The 23,494-nt window shown below is 55.6% G+C and overlaps 1 protein-coding gene across 5 annotated transcripts in view; it reads left to right on the top strand.

The window, feature by feature from the left end:
* PPP1R12B (protein phosphatase 1 regulatory subunit 12B) overlaps positions 1 to 20,939 on the top strand; it is a 166,040-nt gene extending 145,101 nt beyond the window's left edge. For 3 of the 5 annotated variants that reach the window (XM_054395993.1, XM_054395991.1, XM_054395994.1), the window contains 6 exons: positions 3,688 to 3,704; positions 4,160 to 4,307; positions 6,850 to 6,954; positions 7,769 to 7,822; positions 10,454 to 10,504; positions 20,853 to 20,939. In XM_054395993.1, the coding sequence (XP_054251968.1) occupies positions 3,688 to 3,704; positions 4,160 to 4,307; positions 6,850 to 6,954; positions 7,769 to 7,822; positions 10,454 to 10,504; positions 20,853 to 20,939 (462 nt within the window). Of the gene's footprint in view, positions 1 to 3,687; positions 3,705 to 4,159; positions 4,308 to 6,849; positions 6,955 to 7,768; positions 7,823 to 10,453; positions 10,505 to 15,833; positions 15,969 to 20,852 lie in introns of those variants that run through there. The other 2 variants (XM_054395992.1, XM_054395990.1) reach the window with 1 other exon arrangement.
* The last annotated feature ends 2,555 nt before the right edge of the window (positions 20,940 to 23,494 follow it).

The following is a 23,494-nucleotide window of genomic DNA, read 5'->3' as shown; positions in this document are numbered from 1 at the left end:
CCCTCTGCTGTCCTCCATCACCCACAGTGCTGCCTGACCATGCTGCCTGCCTTGAGAGGGACAGGGAGAAGGATGATGTGATGGGTCAGGTGAGCATCAGGTTGAGGGGGGTGCCCCAGTGAGGCCACATCTGGAGAACTGGGTCCAGTTCTGGGCTCTCCAGTTCAAGGGAAACAGGGAACTGCTGGAGAGAGTCCAGTGGAGGCTGGGAAGATGCTGATGGGCCTGGAGGAGGTCTGTGAGGTGAGAGCCCTGAGGCTGAGATCCTGGAGAAGAGCAGCCCCAGAGGGGATCTGAGCTCAGCGAGAGACAAAGGAGCTGTGGGGGGCAAGAGGCTGGGGCCAGACTCTGCTCAGTGGTGCCCAGGGACAGGCCAAGGGGCAAGGGGCACAAACTGGAACCCAGGAGGTTCCATCTCAACAGGAGGAGAAATTTACTTGGTGCTGGAGGCCTGGAGCAGGCTGCCCAGAGAGGTTGTGGAGTCTCCTTGTGTGGAGAGCTTCCAACCCCACCCTGGGCATTGTGCCCCTGGGCAAGCTGCTGTGGGTGCCCTGCTGGAGCAGGGGGTTGGATGATGTCCAGAGGTCCCTTCCAAGCACACCATGCTGGGGTTCTGTGAGAGCTCCAAGAGCTGCTGATGATCAGAAGCATGCAAGCAGCCTGCAATCACTCTGTGCTTGTCATTTTTTCCCCCAAAGCCATTCCCAGGGTGTCTGGGAGCTCTGCAGCAGCAGTGCCAGGGTCTCTGCCCTGCTAGTTTTGGAACCAGGGCAGCCACTGCCAGCACCTTGCTTCTCCCTGGGGTTTTCCTGCCCCTGCTCTGAGCCCTGCAGGACTGTGACCCTGTTTAGATCGTAGGGTGGATGATCTCACAACCCATGGCTGTTCATGTTTCTAGGCAAACTTCTGATCTCCAGGGAAATAAAGGAGTCTGGGCAAAGCTGACAGAGCTGCTCCAGATTTGCCAGGGGAAGAAAAAAAACCCCAAACATTCAGCCAGCTGATAGAGCAGAGCTCAGCACCTCCTTTTTAACCTGAACAGAGCATTCACAGGGACACACAATGATGTGGTCTTGCAGCTCAAAGCCATTGTCCCTCATCCTGGCACTCCCAGCCCTTGGCCAAAGTCCCTCCCCAGCTCTCCTGGAGCCCTTCAGGTCCTGCAAGGCTGCTGTGAGGTCTCCCTGGAGCCTTCTCTTCTCCAGCCTGAACAGCCCCAACTCTCCCAGCCTGTCCCCACAGGGGAGGTTCTCCAGCCTCTGATCATCTTCCTGGCCACCTCTGGACCCTCTCCAGCAGCTCCAGGTCCTTCTTGTGCTGGGGGCCCCAGAGCTGGAGGCAGTGCTGCAGGTGGGGTGTGAGCAGAGCAGAGCAGGGGCAGAATCCCCTCCCTGTGCTGCTGCTCTCCCTGCTCTGGATGCAGCTCAGCACACAGCTGGCTCTGGGCTGCCAGGGACCACTGCTGGCTCAGGCTGAGTGCTTGGGAGCAGCAGGACTCACTCACCCTTCTGAGCTCTGCATTCAGCAGCTCTGGATGCATGTGGTTTGTGTGCATCAGGCTCCAGCCATGCTGGGGATCCTCAGGGGTGTCTCAGTTACTGCTCACATCACCTCTGAGGGCTGAGCTGCAGAGTGGATGCTGTGGGGAGGAGGCTCCTGTCCTGGGCCAGCATTCAGAAGGTGCACCCCAGAGCAGGCTGGGTTTGAAATGTCAATAACCAGGGGTTTGTCATGGGGTGCTGGGTCCCTGCAGGTTTGTGGGCAGGCTGGGCACAGCCTGTGCCATGCTGACTCCTGTCCCTGTGCTCCTCTGCCTTTGAGCAGAGAGGTGCAGGGTTGCTTCTCTCCCCTTCTTCTCCAGCTGGCAGGGTGGCTCAACTCAGCTGTTCCTGACCCCATGGGCACATGGAGCATGTGTGTGCTCCCTTGGACCTGCCCAGTGCTCAGAGGCATTGTCTGGGTGCCAGGCAGGAGCAGGAGGTCTGAACTCTTCACAGAATCACAGAGCCATGGAACTGTGAAAGACACCTTGGGGATCACCAAGGCCAAGCACCCAGCCCTGCTGCTGAGCCACTGGCACAAACCCACATCCCTCAGCACCACATCCATGTGTCCCTTAAACACCTCCAGGGATGGGGGCTCCAGGACCTCCCTGGGCAGCCTCTTGCAGTTGTCTGAAGTTGCAGATGCCTGTCTGCAGCTGAGCCCAGAGCAGGCCTGGCACTGCTGAGGGTGCCACACAGGTAGGTGCTGTACCTGCAGACTCTGACAGGACACAGACCCTGATCTGCTGTGAAAGAAGTGTCCTTTGGGTTTCCCTTGGTGCAAGCAGGTGGTGGGATTCAGGGGGTCCTGGTGGGTCCATCCAGGGGTGGTGACTCCGTGATCAATGGTGACTCCACCACCTCCCTGGGTGATGGAGTAGCAAGCAGTGGGGTGCCAGCCAGCAGCACCCCACCAGGTGTTCACTGGATTCAGTGGTGTCTGGAGGCAGTGCCAACCCAGCACAGGTGTGGCTGGGTACAGACCATGGTCTTCTCCATGATGTCCTTCTGGTCTTGACTCTTGTGCTACCTGAAAGGGATCTGGGCAGCAGCAGCAGGGTCTGAGAGTGGTTTGGGCTGGAAGTGACACTGCAGGTAAAGCTGGCAGGGGAGTATCAGCCTCACTTTCCAGGTCAAAGGACTGCTCTAGCTTGAATCTGAGTAAATGTCTGCTGGAGAAGGAGAACCTCTGGGAGAAGGAGGTGGCAGGCAGTGTGGTGTGTCCTGGAGGGCCCCAGTGCCATCACCATTGGGTTCCTGCTGTTGTGGGCTGCAGCAGAGGCAGTGATGAGGCCAGCACAGGGCTGAGGTGGATGTTGAGGAGAGAAGAACCTAACACAAGCCTCAGACAACAGTTCCACTCTTTAGAGTGCTCTGTGGGTCCTCTCCTTTCCTCAAGCAGCTTCTGCTGTGTATCAGCTTCATAGATGCACAGAATGGGTTGGGTTGGGAGGGACCTGAAAGCTCCTCCAGTTCCAACCCCCTGCCATGGGCAGGGACACCTCCCTCCCACCAGCCCAGCTTGCTCAAGGCCTCATCCAGCCTGGCCTTGAACACTTTCATGGAGGAGGAAGCCACAACCTGTTCCAGTGTCTCAGCATCACAGTGAAGCTTTTCTTCATGGAGGACAAATGGCCATGGAGAAAAGTGCCCCTTGGTGATGTCCTGAGGTCCACACAAGGACACAGAGAGCTCTGCCGTCATGGGCCAGTGATCCCTCACACCCATGGCATGAACAAGACAGTGATCAAAGTCAGGAAGAATAGTCTGAGCTGGAAAGGCAAACAATGGATTGGGATTGGTTCAGAGGAGTGGATTTCAGTTCTGGAAAGCAGGATTTGGAGAACAAGGTTCAGCAGTTCTTAGGTCAGCCAAAGAAATGAAGTGGTGAAAGGCTTCAAAGCAGCTGAAATGCTTCAGACCTGCCACTGCCTTCTCCCAAAGCTGAAAAGATCCTGCAGGGATCAGAGACTCCCAGTTTGGGCACAGGCACTGGTGGTGTTTGGGTTCCTGTGAGCTGGGTGCTGGTGTCAGAGGTTGGAAATTGCTGCTGCCTGGGAGCTCTGCAGCTCCTGAGTGACCTTTTCATCCTCCTTGTTATTAATTCCTGTTTTCCTTCTCTCTTTTTTTTCTTTTCCTTCAGCATGAAAGACTTTCCAGGTAAGAATTCTGGTTTTTTGGAGTTGTTTTCTGTGCCATATTCATTGCCAGGATATTTTTGTGTGGCTCTTGGGGGTTCCCTCTGCTTCAACTGAACAGCCTGAGCTGAGGCTGGCCCTGGCCATTTGCTTCTCAGCTGCTGGTTCAGTTTGCTTCCATCCCTTTGCTCCTCAAGTTATTCAACAGAAAATCCCTCTGTGCACTGTTACCAGTGGGACCCATTCCCACAGGAGAGGTCCATGGGAAGTTTGGGGTTGGGTTGACACCCACTGGGTTTTTTCCAGTCCAAAACCAGTGGTGTCTGCCTGGCTGACTCCCATCTGTGGGGTGGCCTCAGCCGCTCCATGCCTCTGCCCAGCTGGGTCTGCCACAGCCTCCAGCCTGCCCAGCTGGGCTGACAATGGCTGTCCAGAAGTTCCTGCAGGCTCCAAGGTGCTGGATCTTACACTTTTTAGGTTGGAAGCAGCTACAAACCCCACCAGCAGTGAGTCCTCCTACAGCGACCGTGCCTCCAGCCGCTCCAGTGCCTACAGCCGCAGGGAGAATCGCCTGTCCGCCCTCAGCAGCCGAGCAGAGGAGGAGAGCAACAGGGACTACAAGAAAGTAGGATTCTTACACCTGTTGTTGCCTCTGCCTGCTCCTTAGGCACTGCCTGGTGCTGCAGAAACCTGCACTGGCAGCCCTTGGAAAGAAAGAGAAGAAGTTTATTTCCCTTTCCCCTGTTTCCATTGCTTTCGGAGCCACCCCAGCTGTTCTCGGACACATCAGCCCTGCAGGGGGTGCTGGAAGGACCCTGGGAGGAGGTTTAATGAGGGTAAAGGCTGGTATGAGGGTAAAGGCTGGTATGAGGTTTAACCTTGTGTGAGGTTTAACCTTGTAGGAGGTTTAACTTTGTATGAGGTTTAACTTTGTGTGAGGTTTAACCAGACCAGGAGCTGGGTGCTGCACTCGGGTCACAGCAACCCCATGAAGGCTCCAGGCTTGGGGCAGAGTGGCTGGAAACTGCCCAGCAGAGAAGGTCCTGGGGGTGCTGGGTGACAGAAGCTGGAGATGAGCCAGGGAGTGCCCAGATGGCCACCAGCAGCTTGGCCTGGATCAGCAATGGTGTGGCCAGCAGGATCAGGACAGAGATCATGCCCCTGTGCTGGGCACTGGGGAGGCTGCACCTTGAGTGCTGGGTTCAGTTTTGGGTCCCTCACTCCCAGAAGGACACTGAGGAGCTGGAGCAGGTCCAGAAAAGGACAACAAAGCTGGGGAAGGGTCTGGAGAACAGGGCTGGGGAGGAGCAGCTGAGGGAGCTGGGGGTGTTCAGACTGGAGAAGAGGAGGCTGAGGGAGACCTCATTGGTCTCTACAGCTCCCTGAGAGGAGGTTGGAGCCAGGTGGGGGTTGGGCTCTTCTCCCTAGTCTCAGGTGATAGAAGAAGAGGAACTGGCCTGAAATTGTGCCAGGGGAGGTTGAAGATGAGGAAAAATTTGTTTGCTGGAGGAGTGGTCAGGGATTGGAAGAGGTGGTGGAGTCCCCATGGCTGGAGGTGTTCAGGCAAGGTGTGGCCATGGCACTTGGGGCCATGGTTTGGTGGCCATGGTGGGGTTGGGTTGGTGTTGGACTGGATGAGCTCAGAGAGCTTTTCCAACTCACACGATTCTGTGATTCTGTGACCCCTTGCAAAGTCCAATATCTGGGGAGGGTATGAGAAGTCAGGCTGGAGAAACAGTGGAAGGGATTAGTAAGGAGCAAGAAGAGGCACTGGTGAGCTCAGCATGGCCTGAGCCTCTGTATCCCACAGAATTCATTTTGCTGCTCTAAGAGCCCAGAATTATTTTTTCTGTACTTTCTGAAAGTTTCCCTGTAATCCCTGACAGGCAGCAGCAGGCCTGGATGCTGTGCTCAGCCAGAGTCAGCACAAAGTCCAGATGAAAGCAAAGGGATTAAGGTGACCTTAATTCTGCAGTGCTCATGGTGCTGGAAAGCCTCACACAGTTAGCTGGTCAGGGCAGACAGGCAGCATGCCCAGGTTGCCCTCCAAGAGGGGTGGAAGTTCTGCTGCTCTGAAGGAAATGAAGGGGGAAAAAATCAATTCTAGAATGACCTAAAATTGTCCTTTCTCCTCTTCCTCAAACTACAAGCAAAGAGCAAGCAAAGTGTGTAGTGCTGGAGAGCACAGCAGCACAGAGTCACAGTTTGCACTGGGTTGGAAGGGACCCTCCAAGGTCATCTTGTCCAACCCCCCTGCAGTCAGCAGGGACACCTCCAACCAGAGCAGGCTGCCCAGGGCCACATCAAGGCTGATCTTGAATGTCTCCAGGGATGGAGCCTCAACCACCTCCCTGGGCAACCTGTTTCAGTGCCTCACCTCCTTCACTGTGCAGATGTCCTGATGTCCAACCTAAATCCACCCTGGTTTCAATTTCAAATCACTGTCCCTTGTCCTGTCACTCCCAGCCCTTCAAAACAGTCCCTGCCCAGCTCCCTGGAGCCTTCTCTCTTCCAGGCTGAACAGCCCCAACTCTCCCAGCCTGTCCCCACAGGGGAGGTTCCTCATCAGGTCTGTGTGCTTCTTGTGTTGGGGTCCCACAGCTGGCCCCAGCCCTGCAGGTGAGGTCTCCCCAGAGCAGAGCAGAGGGCAGGATCCTCTCTCTCCAGCTCTGGCCAAGCTGCTTTGGATGCAACCCAGGCTGCCCTTGGCCTTCTGTGCCCACTGCTGGCTCCTGTCCAGCTTCTCATCCAGCAGCACCCCTAAATCCTTCTCTGCAGGGCTGCTCTGGATCATCCCCCAGCCTGGATTGGTACCAAGGGTTGCTGTGACCCAGCTGCAGGACCTTGCACTTGGCCTTATTGAACCTCCTGTGCAAGCGCCGCAGGTTCAGACGCAGGCAGCTCTGACTGAGGAGTTCATTAAGCCCTGGTGCTTTACCCAGATTGCAGACATCCCTTCTCTGTGCCTCCTGGCTGCCTCTAAACACTCCACAGAATTCAGCAGCTGTTCCCTTACTGTGTGGGAATGATGCACCCAGCAGAAGGCACCCAGACAGGCTCTGTTTGCTGCCCTGGCACGGGGAACGAGGCGCTGAGGGCAGGAGGCTGCTGGGAGCAGCCCTGGCAGGAGGCTGCTGGGAACTGAGAGCTTTTGCTTTGTCTTTCAGTTGTATGAAAGTGCCCTGGCTGAAAATCAGAAGCTGAAGTCAAAACTGAAGGAAGCTCAGCTTGAGCTGGCTGAGATCAAAACCAAGCTGGAAAAAGCAGCCCAGGTAAGGCAGAAACCAGCTCCTAGACTGAGAGGGGATCTTAGCTGTGTCTGTAAATCCCTGGGGGTGGGCGTCAGGATGAAGGGACCAGGCTCTGCTCAGTGGTGCCCAGGGACAGGGCAAGGGGCACTGGGTACAAGCTGGAACCCAGGAAGTTCCACATCCACATGAGGAGAAACTTTGCTCTGAGGGTGCTGGAGCCCTGGAGCAGGCTGCCTAGGGAGGTTGTGGAGTCTCCCTCTCTGGAGATTTTCCAAACCCACCTGGATGTGTTCCTGGGTGACCCTGCCCTGGCAGGGGGTGGGACTGGATGATCTCTGGAGGTCCCTTCCAGCCCCTAAGGTTCTATGAGTCTATGAGTGGAGAAACTGAGTAGCAGCCCCTGACAGTCCAGAGCCTGAGGTTAGCTCTAGGGAGAGGGAAGGTGCTGCAGAGGAGACTCAGCTGTCACCCTGTGTAGCCTCCTTCTGTGGCTGAGTGCATCCTTGGTTGAGTGCATGCTTGGGTGAGTGCATCCTTGGGTGAGTGCATCCCTGTGTGAATGCACCTTTGGGTGAGTGCATCCTTGGCTGAGGGCATCCCTGGCTGAGTGCATCCTTGGCTGAGTGCATCTTTGGGTGAGTGTATCCTTGGCTGAGGGCATCCTTGGCTGAGGGCATCCTTGGCTGAGTGCATCTTGTGGTGAGTGGATCTCTGGGTGTCTGCATCTTTGGCTGAGTGCATCCTTGGCTGAGTGCAGCTTTGTCTCTCTGGGCCTTTGTGCCACTCTCTGTGCCAGCCTCTGCCTTTTTCTAACTTCTGTTTCTAATGTGCAAAGCAGAAGCAGGAGAAGACCTCCGACCGGTCCAGCATGCTGGAGATGGAGAAGAGGGTAGGTGTCTGCTGCTGCTGCTCTGCAGGGCACAGCAGGTTCTTGAAGGAAAGTGTTAATTAAAGATCAGTTCCATTTTTGCCTTCTGGAGCAGTGCACAGTGGTAATTGTGTTCTGACCTCTGCAGTGCCTCAGACTTTTCTGCTCTCTTTGCAGATCAGTTCTGATTTCTTTCTTCCATCCCAGCAAGCTGCAGAGCAGTGAATTGTGTTGGGTCTTGCTTATGCATATTCTTGGGCCTTACACATAGAGACTCTTTGGGGGCAGAGGGGGACAAAGCAGAGCACTCCCTGGGTGTGTGTCCTGGGGTTGGAGTTAAAATCTGAACATTTGTTCCTTGCCCTTGCTGAGCAGCCAGGATTGTTGCAGTAAGCTAAGGCAGGGTCTGGCTACCTCTCTGCTGTCACCAACCATAGCTTGGACAGGATGGAAGCACCTGAGGAGGTCTGCAGTCCATCCAAGCAGATTGAGCACTGCATTTGAAGCAGGTTGCTCAGGGTTTTGTCCCCTCATTTCCTAAAGACTCTTGAGTGTTGAGCTTCCACAGCGGCAGTTCCTTGTTTCTAGTCCCTAAATATCCTCATGGTGATTTTTTTTCCCCTCTTGTGTCTAGTCAGGACTCCTCCTGTCTGAGCTGATGGCCACTACCACTCCTTCTCCCACCACACAGCTCAGTGGTTAATTACCCTGGAGCCTGGCTCCAGCTTCTCAGTGATGTCCACTGGCATGCTGGAGGGTGACCTGAAGTGGAGCTCCCTTCTAAGATGTTTCCCCTCCTGAACCTTGAGGCCCTTTACTGGATGGTTGAACCATGTGTTTAAATTCAGGATCTGAATTGTTTCTGTGTAAACCCTTCCTGGGGTTTGCCAGGTGCAGTCTGGAGGAGATGATGTTCAGCATCTCCACTTTGGGCAGGCACAGAGTTAGGCAGAGCACATTAGCCCTTGGTGCAGCTGCCAGGCTGTGTTCTGGGGAAGTTACCAAGGCTGCTGAAGCTGTGAGCTCAGCTGAGCATCTCTGCACCAGTGTGAGCCCCAGGACTGAGGTTCCCCAAGCACTGCCCCATGTGGGGGAGGTTCTGGGTGTGCTTAAAGTAGCCTGAGTGGGGCTGTCAAACACACACCATGGCTGCCACCTGAATGCAGCTGCTGGGCCAGGTCCTGGCATCAGGTGGAGCTTTTCTTCTGAAATAAAAGAGTGTGGTGCTCAGATCACTTGGTCCTGAGCAGAGGGAGTTCACCATGGGATGCTTCCAGGCTGGGGCAACATGCTCCAGCACTTTTGCTGGGTTAGGATCACAGCATACAGAGATTTGTGAGAGGTAGAGAGGAAGAGAAGTGCCCTGCTGCTCTCAGTGAAGGTGGCACAGACTGCTTCCAGCTCAGCTGGTGCACTGTGCGCTGGCAGGAGTGTCCTGGGAGCACAGAGTGACCCAGCACCCAGCATCCATGACCACACTCAGAGCTGTGTTTTCCTCACCCTCCTGGCCTCATGTTTCTTTGCAGAGGGCAAAGGAGATTGGCACAGAGTGTGAAGCTTGCTCCTGACCCTTGTTTGCCAGTTCCTCCTGCTCAGAGAGCTCTTCTGGGCTGGTTTCAGCTCTCCCATGTTACAGAGTCATGGATGGATCCAGCTCTGTCCCTTCAGGCAGCCATGGATGGATCCAGCTCTGTCCCTTCAGGCAGTCATGGATGGATCCAGCTCTGTCCTCTAGGCAGTCATGGGTGGATCCAGCTCTGTCCTCTAGGCAGTCATGGATGGATCCAGCTCTGTCCCTTCAGGCAGTCATGGATGGATCCAGCTCTGTCCTCTAGGCAGTCATGGATGGATCCAGCTCTGTCCTCTGGGCAGACAGAGCTCTAGCAGTCTGTAGGCTCCTACCTGGGTAATCCCTCTTTTCCAAATCCCCTGAAAGCAGCCAGGTCTGTAGCCCAGAAGCCCTGAGCCTGTCTGGCAGGAGCAGGATTTCCAGGCACCTTTCCCTGTTCACTGCTCATTATTTGATGGCCTCAGAGGGTTTCTCATTGCTCCTTTAGTGTGGAGCAGCTAAATCCATGGCTGCAGCCACAGAGCTCCAAATCACATTCCATCAGAAAGAACTGACCAGGGGGATCACTGAGTGGGGTGGCTTCACTGAAGGGGAGTGAAGAAGCTCAGGATGGGCCAAATGGACTCAGCACCTATCTCCAGCTGCTGCACCAGCTGGCCTGCCCCATCTGAGCAGCTCCTGGCTGTACCCAGGCAAAAGGGACCTACAGGAGAGGGACTTTTTATGAGGGCCTGTGGTGATAGGACAAGGGACAATGGTTTGAAACTAGAGCAGGGTAGATGTAGCTTGGACATTAGGAGGAAGTTCTAAAGGTGGGAAGACACTGGAAGAGGTTGTCCGGAGAAGTTGTGGATGCCTCATCCCTATTGGTGTTCAAGGCCAGGCTGGATGAGGTCTTGAGCAAGCTGGGCTGGTGGGAGGTGTTCCTGCCTATGGCAGGGGGTTGGAACTGGATGATCTTGAAGTTCCCTTCCAACTCAAGCTGTTCTGTGGATGGTCCTACAGAGTTAGAAGATTTTTATGTTCTGTACTGCCTGTTCTGAACCCTTGTGACCATCTTTGTTATCAATCCTTGTAAACAGGAGAAGCGAGCCCTGGAGCGGAAACTCTCTGAGATGGAAGAGGAGATGAAGGTAAGAAATAAGCTCTTCACTCTATTCCATTTTTAATGCTTTGTACTAATGTCTTTGGGGATTGTTGGGCATTAAAGATGTACTTGGGCAGAGACTGAATTACCTCTGAGCGTGTTCCTTTCTGCAGTCAGCACTCCCTTTAATGGCCACGTTCTGCAGACATGCAGTGCTAATAAATGTCCAATTATCAGCCCTCTGATTGCACCAGATGTTTAATTGGTTGTGTTGTTTGAGCTGAGAACTGTGGGGGCTGTTCTCCCAAGATGCTCTCCCAAACTAACCCCCTGTGGCTGCTGGGTTGCAGTGTGCTGATGCCCTCTGCTCGGAGTAGCCTGCAGCCCGAGCCGGGCTGCCGTCCTTCTCTCCGGATGGGTAAGAAGACAGAGCTGGCTTTTGAGATCACACACACTGGCCAGGAGAAAACACAGAGTGATTGTGGGGCTGTCCTCCCCTCCCAGAGCATGGCACTGGAGGGCTGTGTCAGTCAGCCAGCCTGGAATAGCACAGAGGAGTTGGCTCCCCAGTGAGCTCTGCAGCATGGCTTCACTGGCACCGGACATCCACCCCCGGCGCTCCTCTCTCCTGGCATTGCTTCCAAGGATGGTTCTCCTCCTGCCCTGGCTTGGATGGCCTGGGAGCACGGGGCTGGTGGGGAGCACTGCAGAGCAGGAAGCCTAAGAGCACCCAAAACCTCACAGCTGCTGCAGTATTGCCCCATTTTATGCTCCGGGGCGATGCTTGTGTGCACTCAGTGCCCTCTGCTCTGTGCCCTGCGCTTTCATCCCCTTGCAGCATGAGCCAGGTGGGACCAAGCTACTTTAAGAAAGAAGGAGCCCATCTGAGAGCTGAGAGCTCTCCTAGCACTGATGGAAACAATGTTCTGCTACCCTGGAGGAGCTTCCAACTTTGTGTTTCTGTTTGAAGCTTAGTGCATTCTCTGAGCATAGACCTTTGGAAGGAGCCCTGGGCTCATGCTGCATCTGAAACTGCAACAAGCAGCAGAAGGATTTGGTGGAGCCTTCCTACTTGATTTTGTTTGCTCACAGAGGCTGAGCTGGCCAGAAGGGCAAGGAGAAAGGCCTGAACGTGCCTGAATTCCAAATTCTCTGTTCACTAAGCAGGTAGCAACTTTTAACTCCAGAGAGACCTTCCTGTGATTGCAGAAATAAGGCCTTCAAGGGGAGATGCAGACAGGAGCCACCAGTGGTGTTTCTCCAGCTCTGCAGATCACTGCAAACCAGCTGAGCCCACAGAGGAAAAAGACAAATTGGTGTCCTCTAGCGGCCTGTCAGATTTGAAAGGTTTTTATTGGTTGGGAAAGCAGCTGATGAAAGAAGGTGCCTGGAGGAGCTGCTGGAGGCTGCTCTGGTTTGGGCAGTCCAGAGCTGCAAGCTGAAGGAAGCCAAGATGGTGCAAAAGGAGAAGCAGTGCCACAAGTCTGACTTGTTCTTGTGTTGCCCCAAGGGACTTGCTGGATACATGAGCTGCAGGAGCCTGAAACTGAGCTATCAGGTCCCTTTTGTACCCTGCTGTGTTCTTGCTGCGTTGAACAACCAAAGTGGCCTTTTGCTAGAAGAATGAATAAACAGGAAAGCTGGAAATGCCTCTTCTAAGGGGCTGTGACACTGCCACTGGTTTGTGCAGAAGATGCAGCATGTGGTAAGTACCTGAGTGCTGTGACAGGTCTCTTTTGACAGCCACTCCAGAAAAAGGAATATAAAATCTCTGAAGGTAAAAGAGCCTTGAACTGGATTTGTCCATCGGGACACAGGCTGCTGTGCCCACTCTCACCGTGCCTTAAAGCAGGAGAGGCAGCCCAAGGGGGTTTGCCTGGAATGAGAGAGCCTCTGCAGGGCATGGGTGTTAATCCCAGTGTGGAAGCTGAGCCAGGAGAACAAGGCTCTTCCTTCTGCTGAGACTCATCCCTGCTCAAGCTGCATCGCCAGCCAGCAGAATCAGAAGGGACTTCAGCAAAGTCTCTGCTGCCCTTGGACGTGGGGAGCAGCAAGAGGGAGCAGCCAGGGTGCTGCCAGGTTGTCAGGGCTCAGGCAGCTCTGTGATTTGGGGAACCTTCCCACTGCTCTGTGAACTGAACCAGCCCAGCATGGCTCACACCCAGCTTCTCAATCCAATGTCCAGCTCTGTGCCTCAGCTGTCCTGGCCAGGGCTCCTCCACCTGCAGCTCGCTCCTTAGGATAAGGAGGCAGAGCATTGCCCACAGGATGGTTCTTGGTCTTCTGTATGCCCCAGGCTATGCTGGAGGCAGTAAGCTTTGTTCCTTTCATGGCCCCTGCTGCTGAAGCAATCCAGAAGTGGAGAGGAGCAGGACCAACCTGGTGATCTCAAGAGCTCCATGGTGCCAGAGCTGCCCCTGCAGCCCCTCTGGTGAAGGCGACTGAGCTGTGCCTGCAGGACTTGACTGGAGATCCAGCAGCCTGGCTGAGGAGGGAGACAGAAAATGAGCATTTGCACCGAGCTGAATTCGATGCCAAGTGGCTGAGGTCCCAACTTAACACAGCAATTTTTCTTGAAGGTCACAGCAGCAGCTCCTCTGTTCCGTGGCAGCAGCTCCTGGCCCTGCGCACTCTGCATGCTCCGGGCGGTTTGATTTCCCCGAGTGGCGCAGGCACAGAAGCCTTTAATTGAAGGCAGGTTGAGCTGAAGTGAGAGAGCTGCTGTCGGGCAGCCAAGTATCAAGCAGAGTGATAAGCAATCGCAGCAGGCTGGGCCAGGTTCTGCTCCTCACCCTTGGCTCCAGGCCCAGCTTGCCAGCCCTGCTGCGGCTCTGGGATCATCACATGCACAGCTTCCTTCCCACACCTGAGCTGAGGCCGTGCTGAGCTTTCCTGCTCTGCTGGTATGGAAAACCAAAGGTATCACAGCACCACAGTACATTAGAGGTTGGAAGGGACCTCCAGAGATCATCCAGTCCAACCCCCCTGCCAGAGCAGGAACACCCAGGGCAGTCTGCACAGGAATGCATCCAGGTGGGTTTGGAAAGTCTGCAGAGAAGGAGACTCCACAACCTCTCTGGGCAGCCTGCTCCAGGGCTCTGTCACCCTCACTGTAAAGAAGTTTCTCCTCATGTTGAGGTGAAAACTTCTATGTTCCAGCTTGTCCCTGTTGTTCCTTGGCTTATTATTGCACACCACCAAAAAGGGATTAGTCTCCTCCACTTGGCACCCACCCCTCAGATATTGATAGACATTGATCAGATCCCTCTCAGCCTTCTCTTTTCCAGTCTAAACAGCCCCAGGGCTCTCAGTCTCTCTTCATAGGGGAGGTGCTCAAGTCCCCTAATCACCCTTCTGGCTCTCCGTTGGATTCTCTCCAGCAGGTCCAATGCCAGCCCTCTCTGTCTTGGGGAGCATGGCATCTGCTGGAGGCATGTTGGATGTTTCCTGCCAGCTGTGTTGCCTGTGATGAAACAGAGGACATTTGTTTTCCCTGCTGCCACCAAAAGAAATGACTCCTCCAGGATGAACCTTCCTGGGTGTCATTTATGGCGAGGCAGAGGTGTGACATCCCTCTGTGTCCCCAGCGAGCACAGGGGCAGCTGGCACAGCTCGGGTGGGTTAAGGGATGGGTGGAGGGCTGAGGTTTGGTGAGAAGACATCTCACTGCTGAGGTGTCCCTGCAGCTCTCCTGCAGTTGGGTGGCTGTAGCCCTGTCTCAGGACCTGTTGATTTGCCCAGTGTCAAGATTGTGCTGGTGTAGTCCAAGCAGCAGGAGCTGCCTGGTCAGAGTGATGCCCTTGGGAAGCTCAGAGCCCATCCTGTGCTGGCTCCCTGCACTTCTGTTGGTTTGGTCCAGCCTTTTGGGTGAGGTGTGTTGGTTCCTCAGTGGGCAGCAGAGGCAGTGCTTTTGGGTAGCTGAGAATCAGGCTGGTGGATGGGGCTGCATGAAGTACAGGAGCAAGCCCTTAGACAAAATGTGCTGGGATGCAGCAGGTTCCTTGCCATGCAGGTTGGGTGGAAGTTCCTGCAGGATCACAGTCAATTTGCTGCTTTGGTTAAGGACAGGCAGTGACCTCCCTTTGAGCACTTTCTGCTTGGTGAATGGCAGAAAGGAATCCCCTCCCCAGCAGACTCTTCCCTTCATCTCTCTGTCCTGAATGAGAGGACACAGGTTGTGTGTGTGGTTGTGGAGCTGCTTTGGTTCTGGGCTGGGCTTTCACATGACCTTAAACCAACTTGACCTTGGACCTGCTTTTCCCTGCTGGTGTCTGTTGGAGGAGGCTTTCCTCCTCATGTGGCCCTGCTGCCCAGCAGCTGTTGGGAGGACAAAGGCACAGGAAGCTGCTCAGCAAGCAGCTGCCCAGCCCTCAGCATGCCCTGTGCCCACGCTCGGTGTCAGTGTCCAGCACGTTTCGCTCTGGTGTCGTTGGGCAAACGTTGTCCTTGTGGAGTTGGTGATGTCCACATGGCTCTGATCATCTCCCCTTGTGCCTGCCTCATTGCTTTTGTGTTGTCTCCCTGTTGCTGCTGTACTGTGCTAGTCCCAGCTGTGGGGCTGGGTTTCAGCAGTGTCCTTTGCCTGCTCGTTCCTCCTGCAAGCAGGACTGCTGCGTTCCGACGTCTGGGAGGTGCTGTCCTTCCAGCTCCTCCTCTTCAAGTGAGCAGCTCAAGGTTCCTGCTCTGGAGAGCACCAATACATTGAGCCCTGTGACAGAGAAGAGCTGAATCTGGGCAGAGAGGAAAAACCCCCCACACCCCCCAGACCTGGCAGGACCCTGGCAGCCCCCACAGCCCTCACCTGGGTGCTGCAGGGATGTGAGCAGACATGGTCCATGTCTTGGTGGTCTGCTGTAGGACACCTTCAGGTGCTTCAGTCTGTGCCTTTGCAGTCTCCCATGAAGCTCTGATTGCTTTTTACTCCCCAAGACTGCTTTAGCTTCTAGAGATCCATAAAGCAAAGGAGCTTTAAGGAAATTCCCAGTTTCCAGCAGTGTTTTCAAAGCCTGTGTAGGTGGTAGGTCAGTGGTGGAACAGTCCAGGGTGGGTTCTGCTGGATCTCACTGTCTGGGGCAACTGAAACACAACCTGCAAGAGGCTGTCCTGCTTTCTGGTGGGACAAACTTCCTTTTGACCTCTTTAAAGGCTTTGGGAGGGGGCCTGGAGAAGGGGCTAGTCCCCAAACCATCTTGTAAGGCTTTCCCCACACACACCTGAGCTGCTCCCCACCCAGCTCCCACTGCTACTAATTTGTTCTTTGATTCTCTTTTGTTCCTTTTACTCCCTGTGGACTAAATTCACCTTTCTGTGCCCCTGTGTCTCTGTGGTTTGTTCTCTCTCTATATTCTTCTGTCCACTCCTCTCACTCTCTGCAGAATCTCCACCAGCTCAAACAGATTCACACTCTGAGGCAGATGAATGAGCAACTGCTGGCTGAGAACAGAGCTCTGACCCGGGTGGTGGCCAGACTCTCTCTGCCTGCCAAGCCCTCGGAATCAGAGGAGCTGTAGCTGCTTCCCCTCCGGCTCTTCCGGCCTCCCTCCTCCACTCTTCCAGGCAGGTCTCCGCTGGCCGGGCTGCTCCCTGCCGCCTCGCTGCCCTCCAGGCTCTCTGGTGAAGCTTGTGGCTGCAAAGCAGCATGTGGCCAAGGGCCCTCCAGAAGACAAAAGCATGGTGCTGCTGCCCAGCTGCAGGCTCTGCCCAGCACTGCTGACCTTTGCTGTGCTTGGCAGCTGCTGCTGGCCTGGCCGGTTACTAACTGCCCACACCGGGGGTGCCCTGGCCCTGAGGAGCCCAGCAGCTGGGAGAGAGGCTCTAGGACTTGATCCCTGCCTTGGCACAGGCACTCAGGACTGGGTGAATGGCACTGACCCACAGGTTCCCTGACTGGGTTGGAAGGGACCCTCAAAGGGCATCTTGTGCAAGCTCCCTGCAGTCAGCAGGGACACCTCCAGCTAGAGCAGGCTGCCCAGGGACACATCCAGGCTGATCTCAAATGCTTCCAGGGATGGGACCTCAACCCCTGAGCCACCACTGAGATGGCTCCTAAGAAGTGACAGATCAGCCACTGCCCTGTGGCTTCCATAGAACCACAGAATCCTTTTGATTGGAAAATACCTTTAAGGTCATCCAGACCAGCCATTAATCCAGCAGCCCCAGGTCACCACTGATCCATGTCCCTCAGCACCACATCTGCCATCAGCCATCCTTCCCCTGGCTGTGGCTTTGGAGGGGCTGATCAGTGCCAGCAGCCAGCAGCCCCTCCCCACTGCAGCACCCCCTCTGCCTCCTGCACTCAGGGTGCCACACACACAGAGCCACCTGGCTGGAAAAGTCCTGGAGATCATAGAGTCCAACCAGCACCCAACATCTGTGCACAGCTGTCAGACCATGGCCCCAAGCTCCTCATCCAAAGAGTTTTTAAAACCTCCAGGGATGGGAACTCCACCACTGTCCTGGGCAGCCTGGGACAGTGCCTCATGACCCTTGTGGGGAAGAAACTTTTCCTAATGTCCCACCTGCCCCTCCCCTGGTGCTTCTTGAGGCCTCTTCCTCTGATCCCATCATTGTTACCTGGGAGAAGAGGCCAGGCCCCACCTCACAGCCTCCTCTCAGGGAGTTGTAGAGGGCAATGAGGTCTCCCTCAGCCTCCTCTTCTCCAGCCTGACCAACCCCAGGTCCCTCAGCTGCTCCTTGTGTACAAGACCCCTCACCAGCCTTGTTCCTCTTCTGGACCAGGCAGGGCTGGACCAGTTGTGCGTCCTCTCTTCATCTTCTGGTTTAGGTTCAGTGCAGAGCAGCTAGTGTTGGAAATGCAAGGACAAAGCTTCTCTGGCTTTGCCCTGGCACATCTGGCAGTTCAGACACTTCAGGCACATCCTTCCTTGCTACTCCATTGGTGGAGTGCTAAAATAAAGCTGTAAGTGCTGCTTCCTTGGGGCCCTCCCTGTCTTTTGCAGGTTAGGAGAGCTATGCAGGTCCCTTCAGACACAGCTATTTTGTTAGCAAAGGAAGCAGCACTGTGGTCTCCTGGGCTGGAAGTGGCACCAAGGTACCAAAAAATAAAAAATAGAAACTCTATTCTTAGCTGAGAAATTATAGCAAAGCTTATTAACCTCAGGAACAAACTAACCAGGGGAATTGTGGCTTCCCCCTTCCAGGAGCCTCAGCCCAGGACCATGCCTGTGGCACAGGCTGAGGGAGGAGGTGGTTGGTGTTGTGTGACCTGGATTGTGCAGATGGTCAGGTTGAAGGAGCTCAGCACCCTTCTGCTCTCAGCCTGCAGAAGTGTTCTGAGCCTGTGGCTGACTCAGGCCCTCTCACAATCAGGGAGTTTAAAGTCAATCTCCTTCCCACTGCATTTTCAGATCTGAGAGGGGAAACTGAGCAAAACTATTTCCAGACTCAGAGAATCGTAGAAAGCAGAGGGTGGAAGGGAGCTCAAGGATCACCCAGTCATGGAATCATAGAATTGTCAGGGCTGGAAGGGACCTCAAGGCTCATCCAGTTCCACCCCCTCTGCCATGGGCAGGGACACCTCACACTAGAGCAGGTTATCCAGAGCCACATCCAGCCTGGCCTTAGAAACCTCCAGGGCTGAGGCTTCCACCACTTCCCTCAGCAGTCCAACCCCACTGCTAACTCAGGTTCACCTACTTGAGGTTGCACAGGATCCAATCCAGGCAGGTTTGGAATCTTTCCATAGGAGACTCCGCAACCTCTCTGGGCAGCCTGCTCCAGGGCTGTGCCCCCCTCACAGCAGAGAAGTTTCTCCTTAAGTCCAAGTGAAACCTGCTCCGGTTTGTCCCCACTGGCCCTTGTGCCATCAGTGGCCACCACTGAGCAGAGCCCAGCCCCAGCTCATGACCTGCAGCTGTGTTCACACTCTGTAGGGCACTGCTCCCTCTCTTCCCCCTGCATTGCTGCTTTCCCCCTGCTGACTCCCTGCTCTGCGGGGCCATGGCAGGACTGATCCTGCCCAGCTTGCTCAGGGGATTGCAGTTCACTGCTGGAGTCCAAGCTGTGGAGGAGCCACATGGCTGCAGACTCTGCTGGGCTTCCTCAGCTCCTTCAGGAGGTGTGGCACAGGATGGTGCTGGTGCCTGCCAGCCTTGGCTCGGGCATCACAGCTGTGCAGCTGTGCCACTGGTGTCAGCTCAGACTCCTCACCCTCCTGCAGCATTGGAGCTTCTCAAAGAACCCCAAATCCAGGCTCCCTGCGGTGCCACCTTCCCTGGTGTCACAGGCAGCACACAGCCCTGCTGCTCAGCCCAGCCTTCTGCTGACCCTGGTCCTGCTCAGCATCCCCTGCAGCTCTGCCAAATCCCTCTGTCCCCAGGGGGCCACCCAGAACGCTGCAGCTGTCCTGCCCCTCTGTCACCAGCCACGGGCAGGTGCTGCCTGCCTTGAGCTGCTCTGCTGCACAGGGCCCTTGGCCTTGGAGGGCTGAGATGTGGTCAGGTGGATGCTCAGCAGTCAGAAAGCTGCTCTGGAAGCTGCTGCCTGGGTGCACAGCTGGGGAGTGTTTGCTTTACATCTGCCTCTGCTCCTGCCCCCTGGACAGAGGCTGCATTGAAGCATGTGTGAGGCATGGCCAGCAGCAGACCCCCAGCAAGCTGTGGCACTGAGCTGCTGGCTCTCTGGTGTTGCTGCTGAGGCTCTGTGGCATTAGCTCTGCCAAAGCAAGGGGCAGAACTGTGTACTGCTGAGTGCTGGACACGTGCAAGACTGCAGACCACCTCAGGCATTGATGTGGAGAGGCCAGCGACTGTCCACCTGCAGACCTCAGCAGTGCCTGCCCTGCTGCCCTGCACCAGAGGGCACCATGCAGTGCTGTGGCTGTGCCCTGGAGCTCAGGAGGGCTGCAGAGGGAGGCAGCAGAGCTGTGCTGCTCCTCTGGGCTGCTGAGCACTTGGGTGCTGCCTCTCATCTGGCTGTGAGAAATCCCATCAGGGGTCATGGCTACTGTCCTGGTGGCAGCCCTGAGGTGGGCTGTGGCTGTCACACCACCATGGGCTCCACTGATATGCCTTTAAGCATCACAAGCTGAGGCTCTGGCCAGCCTGTCACAGTTTTACCCTTTCTCCAGCATCCCCCCTGCTGCCCTTCCCCCTCCTCTCTCTCTTGTAGAACCTCCTGTCTGGAGCACCCACCCCAGCAGGGACAGGGTTGGACACACTGGGGCCAGGCATGGCTTGGGCTGACTGTGCCAGGAGGGGATTGCCCCAGCTGGGAGCTGATCTCTGCCCTGCCTTGGGTGGTTGTGGCCAGGGAGGGGCTGCAGATGAGAGGAACAGGCAGGAGGTTGTGGTCAGAGCTGACACTCCAGCCTGGGAGGAGGGAGAAGGTTTAGAGGGAACTTGATTCCAAGGCAATTCCTCTAAGATCCACCTTGGCAGGGAGAAGGCATCACTGAGCTCATGGCAGTGCCCTTCATGCCTCCACCCTGGCATGTTCCAGCAGGCTCTGGGGCTGGTGACCCGCGGGGTTGGTGGCACCTCTGGTTACACTTCTGTGTCACACCCTGAGGCAGGAGCCTGGGGTCTCCTTCCAGTCCCCAGATGTCTGGGGACAGTCCACTGAAGTCCCTGCCTGCAGGGTGTGAAGCAAGGGGGAGTCAGGGGAAATGAGAATGCTGAGAGGTTCTGTGGAACTCCTCTTCCTCTGCCTCCAACCACCAGCTCTGTGTGCAGACCCCTGGCTGAGATCCAGCATCCAAAGCTGAGCACCAAGGAAGCATCTCCAGTGTCAGGATGTTCTACCACCCTCTGGCCATGGCATGTGCATTGGCATGAAATCTCTTTGAGATCCTGGGGAGTTGTTCTAAGGAGATTTTGCAAAGCAGGCCAGTGCTGGGTTGCAGTTTGTTTCCCCCTCTAGTCCTGGCAAAACGGAACAAACACATCAGGAACAAAAATAAAAAACCAAACCAGCAGCTTTGCAGCTTCCTGCTGAGCCCTGCAAAGCCTCTGGGAGCAGGTTTGGGATGAAACAGCTCAGAAGTGGTTTCTGCCCTCTCAGCCTGGTCCTGACATTATGCTGGGGCCATGGCACCGCTTCTCACCATGGCATTCCCAGCTCCAGGGGCTCCCTGGCTCTTTGCTGTGCTCAAGTCCCCTCTCAACCCCTCCACACAGTCTGTCAAAGCCCTGGAGATGCCAGGGAGAGCTGCCTGGCATGAACCCTGCACGGGGTGGAGGCTGTGCAGGAAGCTCTGCAGGCTGCTCTGGCTCCTGGGTGGTGAGAAGGACGCAAGCCAAGCACCCGGCTGCTGCCCCCTCCCTGCAGCTGGTGCTGAGCTGCAGGGCTTGGCCCAGCAGCTGGTGCTGAGCTGCAGGGCTTGGCCCAGCAGCAGCACCCAGCTGTGATCCCACCTTGTCTTTGTCTCTCTGCAGATCTTGACAGAGCTGAAGTCAGACAACCAAAGGCTGAAGGACGAGAACGGAGCCCTCATTCGTGTCATCAGCAAACTCTCCAAATAGGGATCCTGAGCAAAGCAGGACCAAGAGGGGTGCCCTGCACCAGCTGCCAACCCTGCCCCAGCCCTCCCCACGCTGCCCAGGCCAGCAGGTGTCTCAGCCATGGGCTCAGCCTGGCACACCTCCCTGCCCAGCCCCTTGCTGTACATTCCCTTCCTGCCCACAGCTCCCCACGACACCTCTGTGGTGGTGTTTGGAATCTGGGGTGGTGCCTTGGACACTCTGTTCAAGGGAGAAGAGAAAGGAGAGGACTGGATGTGAGCTGCCAAAACCTCTTCCACAAGCCCAGTGTGTGGTGGTAGATCCTGGTCTGGAGTAGATGACTCCTACCTGGACAAGTGACACCTAAAGAACTGCTCCAGCACAGCCAGGCCCTTCACAGGAGGGAGATGTGGACCTGGGCTGGGACTCTGAGGATGCACATCAACCCCCCCAGATGTGGGGCTCTGGTCAGAAAGTGATGCTGTGAAGGCCACCAGGGCTGATGGCTGTGACAGGCTGGTGACATCTGCTTTGCACAGAGACCTTCTTCTCCTTTCCCCCAGACCAAGTTCAGTACCATCAGTGCTGACTCTCAGCATCCCTCAGCCCTGCCCTGCCTTTCCCCCACAGCCTGGGTGTCAGGCTGGGTCCTTCCAGGGCTCCTGGCTCCATTGGTAGCATCTGCTGATTGCTCCTGGGCCAGGATGTGTCACAGATACCTGCCAGGCTTGCTGAAGGACAGGGTTGGAGCCCTGGAGACCCTCTGCTGCTCTCACCTGTGTGTCACTGTGGACCCCTGCAGGGTCTGTGCCCACAGCAGGAACCAGCCTGCCTGTCCTACAGCAGAGGCATTCCCCTGCCAGCTTCATGAGGCCAGAAAACCCTGGAGGGTCTGCTCTGGGGGTTCAGGCCCTGGCTTTGGTTTGCAGCAGGAGGCTGAGGTGGTTTGCAGAGAAAGGGAATAGCAGAGCTCAGTCCCACCCAGCTGTCTGTGGGTGAAGAGCCTTGGCAGAGCAGGCAGTGGTGATCACTTGGTCCTCCTGCATGCCTTGGGGAGGGGTGGGGGTGTCAGAGGGACAAGGAGCTCTCCTTGGGGTGCTGGTAGCTCTCACTGGGATGAAAGTCTTTTGGTCTGCCAAAAGCTTGCAATAAGCCTTGAAGGAAACCTCAAAACCCTTCTGTGATATTCTGCATGCTCAGAATAGTTTGGAATTGCTCTCTGGGCACTGGGGCAGGGGCTCTGTGTGCTGTGTGAGTCTGATGCAGCAGCAGCAGCAGCAGCAGCAGCAGCCTGCCACCAGATCTGTTGAGCTTCCCCTTCACAGACTCCTCTCAAACGATTCTTTCCCTCTCAGAGACTTCTTGCTGTACCCAAGCCACTTCCCATCTCCATCTCTCCTCATTTCTCCTTTCACTGCCTTTGTCCTTTGCTTCCCTGCTGTGCCTGGCTGAGGGTTGCAGTCTCAGTCACTGAACTTGGAGGTTGCCATGAAGTTCCTCTGACTTTCCTGGGCACCTCTGCTGCCTGAGCTCACAGCTCCTGCCAGGCCAGTGGGACTCTTTCTGCTCTGAGAGGGGGAGATGAGATACTTGAACCTGGGCATGACTCTGGAGCTTGCTCAGCAGGATGAAGTTTCTCTCAGTCCTGGGCTTTTGGGAACCTTTTGCTGGTTATTGTCTCAGTGATTTATTTTCCTCTCCCTTGGACTTTTCAATTTGGTTGGTTTGGGTTTTTTTTAACTAATTCTCCATTTTTTCCCCCTTCCCCTCCCTCTCCTGCCTGTTTCCACCTCTCTTGCTCTTCTCAGAGCTGCTGGTGTTCCCCCAGGCAGCTCTAGACAGAGGCTCCTCTTCCACTGCTCTGCAGCCAGCAGAGCCCTTGGTGTGCAGCCTGGGGAGCCCTTTCTGCTGGTACTCTGAGGCCCTTCCTCTGCTGCTGTGCTTTGGGGAGGTAGAGACCAAAGCTGGTGACAGCATCAGGGTTTCTGAAGAGCACAGCCTAAGCCAGGCCTCCTTTTTATGTCATTTTATTTTAACCCTGCTCTATTTAACAGCTTTAAGTCTTGAGATCCAGTCAGTGCTTTCTCTGCACGTTCCTTCTTGGTGCACTCTTTCTGTGAGTACTTCTGCAGTCCTTGATGTTTCTCCTTTGGTTACCCACTCCTCAGACTTGGGCTCTCTCAGCTCTGAACAGGATGCCAGTCCCTTCTGTGCCACACAGAGAAGACCCTCCCCTGCTGGGGCTGTTGGGTGCCTGCCAAGGTGTGTCCTGCATCCCGGCAGGACAAGATTTCAGAGTGGGGATCCTGTTCTGAGGAGGCAGGCCCCTGGCAGCATGAAGCCTGGCACCTGTTGTAGGGAGAGGGTTCAACCCACCCTGCCAAACCCACCCTGCACTGACAGCTTGCCCCTTCCTACCAGGACACTGCCTGCAGTTTCCCTGATGCAGCAGGATGCAGAGGGTGCAGGAGGCTTCTTTCCTCTGCCTGGCACCTTGCAAAGCCAAACCACTTGAGCTGCAGTCTCTGCTGAGCACTGGATGATCCCCCCCTGAGCCCAGGCTGGGGCACAGGACC

Source organism: Indicator indicator, chromosome 35, assembly GCF_027791375.1.
Source record: "Indicator indicator isolate 239-I01 chromosome 35, UM_Iind_1.1, whole genome shotgun sequence".
Lineage (NCBI taxonomy): Eukaryota > Metazoa > Chordata > Aves > Piciformes > Indicatoridae > Indicator > Indicator indicator.
This window is presented reverse-complemented; position numbering and strand designations above follow the sequence as displayed.